Source organism: Nymphalis io, chromosome 21, assembly GCF_905147045.1.
Source record: "Nymphalis io chromosome 21, ilAglIoxx1.1, whole genome shotgun sequence".
Lineage (NCBI taxonomy): Eukaryota > Metazoa > Arthropoda > Insecta > Lepidoptera > Nymphalidae > Nymphalis > Nymphalis io.
In genome coordinates, this window is record NC_065908.1 from 7,257,909 (window position 1) to 7,272,361 (window position 14,453).

A 14,453-nucleotide genomic window follows, 5' to 3' on the forward strand; every position below is an offset into this window, starting at 1 on the left:
ATATTTGAAAACTTACACTTCAACGTCCAATACTTTCTCGTACTCTTTCAGGAGTTGGTCGTCGATACCCAGAACGTCAGCACCATAGTTTAGATTTCCGTTCAGTCCACCTCTTGCCTGGATACCGAATACATCGTTGAGAACAGCACACACGAAGTTATGATGAAGAAAGGTGCCCCGGGGATGCTTCACCATAAGAGAAAAAATTGGCAATCGCCTCATGGTACGAGATTCACTTCCAAGTAAAATCAATTCAGGGATGTTCTTGATATGAGATAAAACTTGCCTGAAACAAAAAAAAATTTCCTGATTATTGTGATAATTTAGACTCGATTTCAATAAAGTTCTAATCAAATTACAATAATATACAGGTAGCTGAATGTCTCGAAAATCACTCAAAATATTAAATGATATAATATATTAATTTATGTTTTTCGTTCGTTTCGTTTCTTTCTAAAAGCATTTCACTTGCCTTATCGTTTTCAAGTACCGATATCGCTTTGTTTGACCAAATATTTAGTGTTTTTGCAAATACAACAAACACGTCATCAAACGTGGACTAAATTCACAAATATGCCAAAATATAGCAACAGCAAGCCAAGTATGATTGGTCAAAGCAAATATTTATCTTCTTTAGCCAAATATTATATTCACCCACGGATAAATGTTACCATATCTAAAACTGTCCAGTATCCACGTGTAATTTGTTCGTGGTCGGACAAAAATACTTAATTTTAATTCCAATAGTACCCATTCCACATAAACAAAACTGCAGGCATTTAGAAAAACAAACGTTCGATGTCACGGTCAACGCATAATTAACATTGCATACATTCTTTATATAACTTTTACATTACAATCAACACAAAAGCAGACGCAATTCAATTTTGTGTTCCAATGGAAAAAAAAACATCGATGTAGGAGTTAGGAAAATTTTCGTAATATATCATCAATTGTAATCATCTTTAAAATCACGTGTGTCAAAATAACGCGATTCGTATGTAAATTTATTCAAACCGTTTATTTGCAAAACAAGGAAGTCTTACTGGCGCCATTAGCCAAGTTAATATTGAATATAATTAGCAAACGTAAATAATAATTTTGCTAAAACATACTATAAGTTGAAATAAAACATATGTATCTATGGCGGCTACCCATAAAAATGTATCCGCCTATTTAACCAATGTTGGACGTCGTTTTGGTAGATGACAAAAGGTAGTTATTTTAATAATCTATCATTTTTATATAAACAAATTAAATTTTTGACATTAGTATCCTTCCAAGCATTCAAATCTGCTTGACAAACGTTGGAACATATATACTGTCATATTATAATAGTAAGATATATAAGTAACATAAAATATCCACAAATGTCCCACGACTGGGCATAACCTTTAAATGAGAAAGCTTGGTGCTTATTACACAATGTTTAGAGTAAGGGTTAGTGGAATTTTAGTTAGCTCATAGTTCATGTATTGAAAAATATTTGTACTATTTAGTTTTTATTATAAAACTATTAGATAAATAAAGATAAATACACATAAGTCTCTTTCTTCAAATGTACTGCCACAGATGTGCTCAATAAAAAATTGCAGAATTTCATTCAGGGTCGATGTTAATTGTATTAATACGGCATAATCGTAATTTTATCGAGAGGTTAAGTATTTACAAAATAATCACGTCACAATCCAAAATGAGTAAACGAAAGTGGCGTTTGAAAATCGATTTTCAGTTAATAATCGATTCATTTACCTTCGTTACTGCTTACAGAATGAGTCGAGAAGGAAATGGGAGCAAATAAACACTAAACAGGAAACAGTGTCTAGAAAACATGTGGCCTGAATGCAGATTAAGGATGTAAATTAGAACTACGATAGTTCCTGTCAGTAGAACTTGAGTGTAAACAAAAGATATAGCTTCATTTAAAATAAAGCTTCATTTAAGTAAAGTTTTTATTCCCCTTTTCTGGTGTGCATCTACGCTATTTGAGCGCAAAATATTCTGTCAATGTCACGTATAAAATAGATGACACATATGATATGAGATTATTATTATTAATTTCAAATTTTGAATCGTTTAATGATGAGTGAAAACTATGTTATTCTACATTAGATATCTAGAAAAATATTATATTTAAATTAAAAAAATATTTGAACATAACATATAAATAATATAATAATTATTATAATTTTAATTTGTTTCTTAGAATAAATTGAATTGATAAATGGTGAGTAAACTAATATCAAAAGAAATTTCATGTTCACGGGACGTTGGATGTCAGAGGGAAGATATTCATATAGAGAATCTTGGAGCTACGAGCAATTAAAAATATGTGATCAATTGAACCTTCATCAAAAATAATAACGTTTGTCAAAAGAATAAAAGTGACGTTTAGACGATTTTTCTACACAATAACTGTCAAATGTCAAGTTTTTGTCGACCTAGTCGTTTAGATAGAATTTAACCGATATTTAAATTCCGCTCTAAGGTACAAAATACTCGTAAAAACAAATTAAGTAGAATTTTAAGAATAAATTATTTTACAAACTTAAATTGATCCTCTGTTTTCGTTCGATTATCGCTTTAAAATATTATTGTATGTTTTCCGTTTTCATAAAGTAAATTAAATTTCTCATAAATTGATAAACTTTTTATGTAACGCTTGCCACTTCGCCGGGTGTTTTGAGTTTTGAGGGGTATTAGGTATTATAAAATGATAAATAAATAAAAACAAATATTAGATATATTAATTTAAGTAAGTGCGTTAATTATGCATAATTTATTGCCTAATGGTGACAGGATGTTCATTTTTCGCCCAAAGGATCGGAATTGCGTTTCAAAGAGGAAATACTGCTAGCATTCTTGCCACCAATCCACTCGGTCACGATTTGTACAGTAGATACTTAAATTTTTATTTGTATGTATTTATGGTTTCAATGTAAATAATTTTATAATAAATTGTTTTCAAAAGTACATAAATAAATATTTCTAACATATATGTATTAGTAAACAATAATTTTCCAATCAGTTAAAATTAACGAAATCGGTCGCGCGGAAAACACTGAAAATCGATTTTGCATTACATATAATTGTGTATTATTACCAATGTGATACAGAAGCGTAATTATTTCGTCGCCATGCCAAGGCCACTCGATGCGGTCTGGATTTGTGCCAAGTGTCAGGCGCTATTCATTGTTCCATGGAAAAGCCCTGATCACAATACCGGCTTTGAAGAAATCACATTCGTTTGGTGTCGAGATATATTATTTCGTTACAAGTGTAATAATGTACACGTATATAACTGCCACGTTGTTTAGTCGCTAGCTTTTTTATTATTATCTTACTCTCCTGATATGTGCCTTGGGTTAGTTTCTTCTTTTTATGGTATAGGTAAGCGGACGGGCAAGCGCCACCTTATGGTAAGTGGTTATAAACATTGGCGATGTATGAAATATTAACCATTCCTCATATCGGCAATGTGCCACCAACCTTGGGAACTAAGATGTTATGTCCCTTGTGCCTATAGTAACACTGGCTCACTCACCTTTCAGACCGAAACAATACTAAGCATTGCTGTTTAGCGGTAGAATATGATAGATATGTGTTGTGATTACCCAGACTTGCTTGCACAATCACCAAGTAATTTTCTTTAAATATTTATTAAATATATTTCTCATGTATCAATCAATGTGTCGGAGTTACCTCGATCTATTATCACGAAATGAAATGACATTGTCGTTAGCCTGATACAATAACTGTAAACCATATCATCAACACAATATAATATATACAACAAACATTACATGTCTTAATTATGTAAATATGTCAAGAGAAATAATCAAAGTATAAACAGAAATTAATTCACAGTCATCAGCTGTTAATCTGCCGTTACACACTAATACTTTGTACTAATGTGTTCCGGAAGGGTAACCTTAAGAGTTATGAGGCAGCCCGGCTTAATATTAATTTCTAAAGATTTGATCGGAATGATGACTGACCTGTTGGCACATTTGGCAGTGAAACTATCACATATCTTTTTTTTATATTCGCCGGGAGGGCAAATGACTCTACTCCACCTGATGGTAAGTGGTAGTAGAGTCCAAACGCGACGACGGCCAGTACAGACGGGAAAAACGTTCTGCACTAGCCATCTTCGCCTTGCCGGCCCGCAAGATGCCTCTTCACGCCTCGTTTGAAGGAACCCGGGTTGTAAGAGGAGGGGAACACGTGAGCTGGTAAGGAATTCCATTTTTTGGAAGTGCGACAAAGAAAGGAGTTGCCAAATTTTTTTGTTCGCGATGGAATTGATGTCACAGTTAGGCGGTGACATCGAGAACCAGCTCGCGTGGACTTAAGAAGGAAGGGGGAAGCAGGAATTAGAGAGAATAATTCCTCAGAATATCAAGGGTGTATTATGTATATAAGTATGTATGTATGTTATATGTTTCGTTCGGATGTTACATATAACAAAGGCATTAAAGAATAGACGGTGTAGGTAATTAAAAAAACTTAGAGTTAGAACTTATTTTTGCACATTTAGAAAGCGAAGCGAGGTGTCTTGTTATTGACATTTTGTCGCATGAAATAAATCACGATCCACTCATTGTTTAAAAAGATACCTGAGAGGTTTACTGGCTATTACTTTATACCAATAAGTGCATATAAATAGGAGCTTGGAAAAATCCGATTATTTCTGCTAGATGGAAATCTTTCAACGATTATGATAAAATCATAATAATGATCCGTGTAATCTGAGCAAGATATATAGCGGGTCAATGAGTCACATTGTAAACAGCCGTGTCGAGTGAAGTAATATTTTCATGGATTGATTGTTGAGACATTTGATCCTATCCATTTGAACCATCGATTATCCATTTTATTGTTTAAGCGACGTTTTATTCTATTAGGTCTCAGTTCATCTTATATTTCGATTTCGGATTTCCATATTTATATATATCTGTAAGAACAAACTCAATACTCACCGTAGTAAACGGTCGTAAAATGTAAGTGATATGCGACATTGCCCATAATAATTATGACATTACAAAATACACGCTTTAATATAGTATATCACCATAAGTCGGTTGTCATTTCACGGGTGGGTAATGAAGTGAGTTCTTACAAAATCGCTGTACTGTCAATTTAAACACAATTCAAACTCACTTTTGAATAGTCGAACAAAACGTCAATATCAAGAGAATAGGCATTTCATTGCAATTTTAAAATAAACTAAATACCTAAGAAATATTAATAATGAAATGATTACCGAAATGGAATTAAAATTGGATTTTATTTTATGCAAATGATAAATAAGAATTATAATCACGAATTAAGCACATAAAAATTCAGTGATGCTTGTCTGGGTTTGAACCCACGATCATCGGTTAAGATTCAAGCGTTCTTAGCACTGGGCCATCGGCTTAGATATACACTTACATACAAAAAAACATACTTTCGTACCTAAAATATAAGTTTAACAAGTGAGTGTAGCTGGTTAAAAATTTAGTTAAAGATTTATATAAATGATAAATAAGGTGGAAAAAATACTAATCCGCTCGCTCAAAAACTTGGAGTAGTCGATCTATGAGCACTATAAATCTGGGCGTGATATTTTATAATATAGCTTTTTAATTGGTAGTTCCACGTCTTGAAAATCGACCTCGAACGGAAAACATTTTGAGACCGAAGACCACTAAAACATTTGATTTAATCTTTCGTTTTAACAAGAGACCTTTGCCCAGCAGTTACATATAAGGTCTGATAAGTAGTTTGTATACTATTCATTACCAATTAAAATATCATCAAGTGTTTTTTAATTTTCAACCTTTATATTCGAGTTTAAGCCACTATGCAAGAAAATCCAACTGCTATGTAAGAAAATCGAAGGTAATACTAATATTCCTATTTACCCCTCCAATTAAGCGTAAAGCTTGTGTTAGAAGTGGGGACGACAATGACTCAAGGGAGACAGAATCGAACCTGGAACCTGAAGAATAATTCTGTTTCAAAAATCAGTTCTTCAATCAATCATTTATCACGTAACTAGCTGCACCGCTCGGTAACACTCGCGTTAATCGCTCATGTTCCGCCGCCCTGAGTCAAAGGGTGATGTGAAATAACCTCCAACCTTCTTAATTCGGCTATCAAATGCAAAAAGATTTTTTTTTAAATCATTAGTTTAAACAAAAAACCTCTTCACGTATTATATTAGTATATATATGGAATAAATATTAAGTTCATTTATAACGTCGTTGTGATTTAGGTTACAATGTATTGCAGTGGCACCGTCAAGTCGCGAACAATAAACAAGCAGAACAGAAAACTGCGAAGGCACTGACAATTTATTTCCAACCACGGATAATAAGGTTTTATAGAAATTGTATCCAAACTTCATACGATTGCCTATTGAATAGAATACAATATATAACTAAAATAGCATGTCGAAATTCGGACAAGAGCCATTGATTTTTAACAATTTATCTCGTGCTCCACAATGACTGAAAATATCCTAAAGAAAGTTCTGCCATAATTATGATTATACTTAACAAAGATGTCTTTGCCGCAGTCGACCAGGGATACTTACTGATATTTACGAGCTGTTGATATATCCAAATGCTATTGATATCCATTTTTATCATTGTCCTAAATACAGCTCATTGGAGGTTAGTACTTGCCGCGCTAGCTGAGACGATTCGTTGAATATGTGTCAGTTTTTTTTATTTATTGTCTATCTAATCTATACTTCTATAAAGTCTGTCTGTTACGCTTTCTCGGCTAAATCACGGAATCGATTTTGATGAAATTTAGTAAGAAGCAAGTTTCAAACCCAAGTGATACTTGACTTCCACCGCAATACGCGGATGAAGACTCGAGCGACAACTAATTACGAAATAAAAATATAAAATTAATCACATTGGTTTTATAGACTTAAGTTCCGATGTCAAGTTGTATTGACGTCGAACGATATGAGTCTGTTTACAAGATTATGGTCATATAGCGCAAGGGCAGCCTGACAGCCTCGACAAGCTGATGGTGCTTGGCAAAGTGGAGGGGAAACGACCAAGTAGCCGTTGCCCCACCCGATGGTCGGACCAAGTTACCAACCTCGCTGGTTTCTAAGTGACCACAGCCCTGAGGAAAGCCGAAGATAGGAAGGACTGGAGAAAATTCACAGAGGTCGTGACCCAGACCCTAGATCAGAGTGGACACGACCTTCAGCAATGAAGTAAACGACCGAGAAGACAAGATATACACTTACACACAAATAAACTACTTTCGTACCAAAAATATTATAAATTTAACAGCTGGGTGTAACTGGTTAAAAGACTCGACTCAGTTATACTAACAAAGCGAAGTTAAATAGAAGCTAGTAAAATATGTTTTCGATACCAAATAGGGGGTTAAAAATTTTGTTGTTATTCTGTCAATGTTTTTGTTAATATAAATTTATTACACCACAGGCTTTTTCATCTGTACAATGTGGAGTTTCCTTCCAATCTTTTAGTTTTTACTATCGTTTGCTGCACTATTGCTACTTGCTACTAATGTAGCTTATTTATTTTTAACGCTGCAGCAAACGTTAAATTTTCTAAATTGCTCTACTCCACACCACTTTTATTCGTATTCTATTCTACGGTTAAATTCAAGACTAAAAATGTATACTTTAAGCGCTGTTTCCACATTGACCCATTTCTTTCAGCATTTATCAATTGGAATGTACATAGCATAATGTATGTGAATACAAATTTCGAGTTAGCTGACGTGCAATAATATCTAAATTAATGCAATCTTATTTATTACCATCTAGTGACGTTGACAGCGCATATGTTTTGTCTCACTCTTACTTGCATTACCTGTAAACGTTTAAGTGTGATAGATGTTATGATGATTTATTTAATGCCGTAATCTATGTAATAAGTCTCTAAAACTAACCTACTTACATAAATCGCACAGTGTAAACTGGAGTGTTCACAAGCTTAGATTTTTTCATAGAATTTCCTTATATAAAATAGGTGAGCACTATGAAAAGAATATTTGATAGAGGATAAATGTTTCTAAGAAGATTTATATCTATAGATAAAGATAGACATATATTTATCATTATTTTTCATAAGAAATTTTGAAAATAGAATATGTTTGTTGTGTCAGTATTTATCACAAGTTATACCCTAGGGTTGAATGGGGGTTTAAATTTGCTTTAGAAAAGAAATTATGTTATTATTTTAAGGAACTATTTAAATAACATAAAATAGATAGAAGATATATTTTATCCTTATACAAAAGACTAGTATCATTTTATAAATAGATTTTAATGGCGTTCAGTTCATCGTTCGATGTTAATGACATTTATGAAGCCCTATTATAGACCGTCGCGGAAGTAATTGGAAGGAAATTATGTAATAGGAATATTTAGAAATGAATTGCAGATATCATACTGAAATAAAATTAATTGAAAAATGAAAATATAATTAAAATACAATATTTCTAATTCCATCTACGATATTGTACTTAATGAATGATTTTCAATAAGTTTCTGTTATAAACTTACATTTACATCGAAACCATCCCATTAAATCTTAAATCTACGTGGTGGCTACCTAAGGCTGTAGATCCCAACGTCTTGGTGTCAAAACCAGGAACGGGCTCGGGTCGGAGTTTTTTGGTGATAAATTATCAGTACCAGCGCATATAAGCCGGTTTGTCCTGCGCATGAACTATTTCGGATTGTATCCAATTTGCCGTTTTATCGAATTATGAGCGAGTAAGTGTACCTGTGTTTGTGCTCACACTTGAGCACTATTGTTAGCTATTCTCCGTTGAGAATGTCGACCATTGACAGAATCTTAAAATGAGAATTTCTGTATACAAATACATAGCCGAAAGGGTTATAAAAATACTGAACAGACGTTCATAATGACCTTTCTCTCTTTCCTCATCGTAAGTAGATATTTTATCGTGAAATGATACGATGTTAGCGACATCCACGCCATTCATCTTGCATTATATAATTTAAGTAGGTAATAAAATTACACGACCTAAACGTTTTACAACTATTACGTAACGAAAATAAGCGGTAGTCTTGTTTCCAGGACTGCTCGTATACATTTTATGGTACACTTAATGTGCCAAGATGACATCGAATTTTGTCACATTTTCAAATAGAAATAAATTACACATTCGCCGGTCCAGTTTAAGCCGGATCACTAATACACAAAGTGTAAATAGCTTTCCAAGTTCCACTATTACAAATAGCGGGGTATGAACCTCGTACAAAAAAAAAGTTCGAAGACGGTTGCCCAACCAACATATTGGACGTTTGTATTCTTCTTCGTTCTTCACCAACGAGGTCGAAATGTATAATAAAAACAAATGAAACACATGAAAACTAAGTCGAACAAGACTCAAAATTGGCTGAGTCTGAACCCGCATTGGTAAAGATTCACGTGTTCTAACCACTGGGTTATTTCGGCTCACCAAAGCTCAATATGTATTTTGTTATCCTTTTAAGAGGAATGAATTAGGGAATCTCATACATTTCATTTTTAATAAATGTTTTATTAAAAATTTAATGTATGAGATAATATAAAGATCGTCATTATCATTCGCTGGATCTTATCCCATTTATTTTTACGAGTTCTTATTTGGCAGACTTTAACGGCCGGCTTGACGTCAACCCTCCGGCAAAAGCATTCCAAGGTGGGTTGGCATTAGGTCGGCTTTAAAGATTAATCTGCCAGATCCTTATTAGAGAAATTGTCACAATTCTATAATATGAAACCTTAAGCTACACTTCCGCGCTAAAATAAATATTATACATTAAAAATAACATCACATAACTATTTTAAAATGACATTTAGTGTTCTAAAAAAAATCTTTCAAATCTGTCACAGACGTAAATGTCACTAACAATATTGGTTTTACAGTTTTTATTTCTAATAAATTCAAATTATTAGGTCGACGTTGTTAGATCAAACAATCGCGCAATAAATACCCTCGAAACCAGGTTTCGGGGTAAGAAATAAAACATTTGTATTCTGTTTTGTAATCAAAATTATAAACCGGAATAAAGTTCGTTGAACTTGGCGGAGAAAAAAATAAACGCTTTACGTATTTATGTCACGGCATTGTTGTATAATGTTTAAAATTATATCATTTACGTCGCAGGCATTACATGCATTTTTAAAACGACACTATTTTATAATGACGAGGTGGCTCAGTGGTTACTACCAAATCTTAAACAAAAGTGAGTTCAAATCCGGGCAAGCGCCGCTGATTTCTTTATAAAATTGTGTTTATAGTTATATAAAATCGATTATGTTGGATACTTACTCAATATATTCATATTAAAACATTCAAAATGGACATTTTTATGAATACATAATGAATAAAATAGATTATTTCAGATCTATCAAGAAAATTCGTCAAGTTTATTTGTATTATCGTTAGCTCCTGTGGTTGCAAGTCTATAGAATATGACAATATTTTCAATTTTTTTTTATTAGATATTGTTTATTATTGCCAGCTATATATACAAAACTCCTTTGTTTGTATTAAACGTATAAGCTATTATATAAAATTCGCCTATAACTGACCTACGTGACATTAGCTAAGTAACCTGCTTTCTTGATGCAAGCAGTCGCTTTCTGAATGAAGTATTGTGAAATTAGCCCGACAAAGGATTCGATCATTCGTATATCCACTAGATAAAAAAGCCAGGTATTTGATGCCATTCTGATTAATATTATAAATGCGTAAGTGATTTTGTTCATAATGTTTTCGCGTATATACGTTGGACACGTTGTTGGGGGCTAATACAAGGACTGGGTACATAAAGCCTAACACCTAACTCCCCGCCCGAAATACGCGCACAAGCCACAGGTGGGAACTAGCGAAGTTATAAAGCTCAACAACGATTATACATAACAGTCCATCAATCATCCAGTTAGTTGGGAAGTTCATTTTGATAGTGCTTCGCTTCACCTGTTATTATGGCTGATAAATTAGTCAACGTTGATAATATTACATAGTATTACTGGTGGTAGGGCTTTGTGCGAGCTCGTCTTAGTAAGTACTATTCATCAGATATTCTACCAGTCCTTGGTATTTTCCAGCAGTCCTTGATATTGTAGGGTTCTGGTTTGAAGGGCGAGTGGTGGTGCATTGGCGATGTAAGCGATGGTTAAGGGTCCGTTCACACAGACCGGCTCGGAGAGGAGAGCAGATTTTTATCACGTTGGAAACAGTGTTTTGAGTGATTGTAGTAAAGTTTATTTTTGCATTTGCACCTTTTTTGTCATTAAAAATGCCTGAACGCGCTTCGTGTGAAGTAATAAAAGGAGCCGACCGGCTCCGCTTGCGTGCTCTTTCTCGCTCGCACCCGCTTTCAGATCTCTTCCAGCCGGTCGATGTGAAATAGTTGGCGGCTCCGCTCCGGCCAATTCCAAGCGTATACGACCCGGTCTGTGTGAAAAGAAAAAAGCAGGCCGATGCTCTCCGAGCCGGTCTGTGTGAACGGACCCTTACATTTCTTACAATGCCAATGTCTATGGACGTTGGTGACCACTTACCATCAGGCCCATATTGCTCGTCTACCTATTCTATAAAAAAATAATATAATAAAACCATTAATTACATGATTAGATATTTTCAGAAGTTTTTTCATCTGTATAAAATAATAATGATGTATTACTCTCTTATATAGTCGAGTTAAAGTAATGTTCAATGTTTATTTGTATATATGAACTCAAATTACAACCCGTAATAAAAAGCTGCTTTCATACGTACTACTACTACTATACTAGAATAAGATTCTGATTTGTCACAATATATAAAATTAGCGTTCTCGTAACACGTTACAGGAAGATAGATATTTTATTTTAAGATATTTATTTTGATACTTATGATAGGTGGAAGGCGAGACGCAAGCACCAATAAAAAGTTAGCAGTGACCTTGATGAATGCTTTACGAGTTATTTTCGCGAGTTTATTTACGCTCAGATTCTGTTACGAGATCGTGTTTTTAAAACGGCTTTAATATACAAGAAATATGCTTCCGAAAATACCGAATCATGCGTAGCTGTTGTAAATTGCTTGAAAAATTTCCACCTTCGTTTATTTCTCGTATAAAAATATCAAAACGTAATTCTTTATTTTGCGAAGTAAAAAGTTTTTACTAATTTAAATGAGAGGCACAGAACCGTGTGCCTAGTGCGAGTTTTTTCACTAATTCGACAGCGTTGACGTAATTGCGACTTTGTATGGATAGAAAAGAGCGCCGTCTTGTGACAATAATCAGAACGCATACTGATCGTATCAGATCATACCTATTTTTCTCTTAAAAGAGTATCAGAAGTTACTAGCGTTTCCAATGCGAGTGCCAGTAATTTAACCGCCAAAATGCGTTACTTTGTATATATTTCGTTATAAAATGACGTAGGCGAAGCTATTACAGACACAAAGGACGCAACTGAGCCTCAACAGTTGCCAGCTTATTGACAAATTTATATTGTTCGATTGAACGTGTGACATTCAAAACAAATGTTTTCGTTTTCGTCGACTATTTATGGGCAGTACGCAAAGATCCTATGCATAAATCCTAATAATATTAAATTTCACACATATCCCATGACAGGGCTTTGACAATGTAACGAATATTTATAATTGAAAAAAATATATTGAATTGATATAATTTTACGTTACGTCCAAAGAATAATTGAATATTATTTTGTATACAATGGAGATAAATGACGTAATCATTTGCGATGTCTCCAAGACGTGGCTATGTTACGGTCCACTCTCTACTCAGCAATTCGGTCGGCGCCGCAGTTAGCATAGCAACGCACTATTTCTGTCTGGTTAATTCCCCGCTGACCCATTTCCACTGACCCACTATCGTACAAACCTGATTCCATTGCGTGCATGCGGTAATTAATACTGGCTCTGGACGAGAAAAATATATTCGATAACAAATTACGATATTTATTGACAATATTAAACGACGATATTATTAAATAATTTTTAAGCGTCTCTTTCATTGTTTTTTGGAGTAAACATTGAATTGAAGTAAACATGAGTTATTTTTGATTTTATTGTTTTGGCATCCTGTGTGATTCATTATTCACAAGGTTTATAACATCTTAGTTGGTGGCGCATCAACGATGCAATGAATGGTATTGTGCAGTGCCAATGTCTGGGGACGTAAGTGACTCACCATCAGGAGCCCCCATTCAATTGGTGGTAGGGCTTTGTAGAGCCTTTTGAGTAGGAACGTCTGGCCAAACAGCAATACGTTTTGTTATGTTCCGGTTTAAAGGGTGAGTAAACCATTGCTACAGGCACAAAGAACATAATATTATAGATTCCAAGGTTGGTAACGTTGACGATAAGAGGTGGTTAATATTTCTTAAAGTGCAAATGTGTGGTGGTGGTGTTTCATTACGATTAGGTGACCTATTTGCTGTCTCTTTGCTATTTCTACTTTGAATAAATTAAAATGTAAACATTTGAAAAAAGAATTAAAACGACGTCCATAAAAGTTAAATTATAGTTAAGTTATATCCTATACCGTTTGCAATTTAAACGGGTAATTGGGTAAATGTCTCATTTCCCACATAATTGACTAGGTAGTGCTTCTGGAACAGGAAGCTGAATTTATCTCCTGTCTTAAGCAAACTTCCTTCCTTTGTTTTATTGTCTTATTATTTGATCGGTGACCTTTGGACGCGAGGTGTTATTAGTTGATATTTTATTATATTAAGATATTTAATGTGGTAAGTATATATTATGGTAATCCCACTGTTTAATGACTGTATAGATAATATTATTTATGACCGTATAATGTAATATTTTATTTCAAGAGTTTCTCTTTGTGTTTATAAATATTTCTAATAATATGCTCAGCATTATTAATGAGTGTATCTATTTCAGAAAATCAAATGTCACACACCCTATATTTGTTTCTTAATGAGATGAAAAATTGTCGAAAAATCAATTGAAATTCGGAAAATATTGCCCTAGTGTAGTATTATGTAAAAAAATATTTCAAATTTAAAAAAAAAAGACGATCAAATCAAACACAGGCATTAGTTTCAAACCGCACGCACCGATGACGCACAAATCAACGCACGCGCACATGATAGCTTCCGCGATAAACATGTCTACTAATAATAACTGCAACACCAACCTATGTGCCATATTGGATGTTTTGTAATCACTGTTACGACATTAGTAATTATATTTGATGGACCACCACACTCGTATGAAACTTGAAGGTAATATTGTTATATTAGACGATATGTATAATGAATATGTACCATATCTCACGAGTGTTTCAGGAAACTTTATACAAAAAACCTAACCTAACCTAACCGCTGACCGCGAGATGCATTATGATAAGAAATTAATCACATGTAAATTCAATGGTGCACTTCTGGGTTTGAACTCGCAATCATCGA

The 14,453-nt window shown here is 33.8% G+C and overlaps 1 protein-coding gene across 2 annotated transcripts in view; it reads right to left on the bottom strand.

Annotated features, from left to right (window-relative positions):
* The window catches only part of LOC126776732 (uncharacterized), a 111,631-nt gene that overhangs the window by 13,321 nt on the left and 83,857 nt on the right, over nucleotides 1-14,453 (bottom strand). For both annotated transcript variants that reach the window (XM_050499441.1, XM_050499440.1), the window contains exon 6: nucleotides 17-286. In XM_050499441.1, the coding sequence (XP_050355398.1) occupies nucleotides 17-286 (270 nt within the window). The remainder of the gene's footprint in view (nucleotides 1-16; nucleotides 287-14,453) is intronic.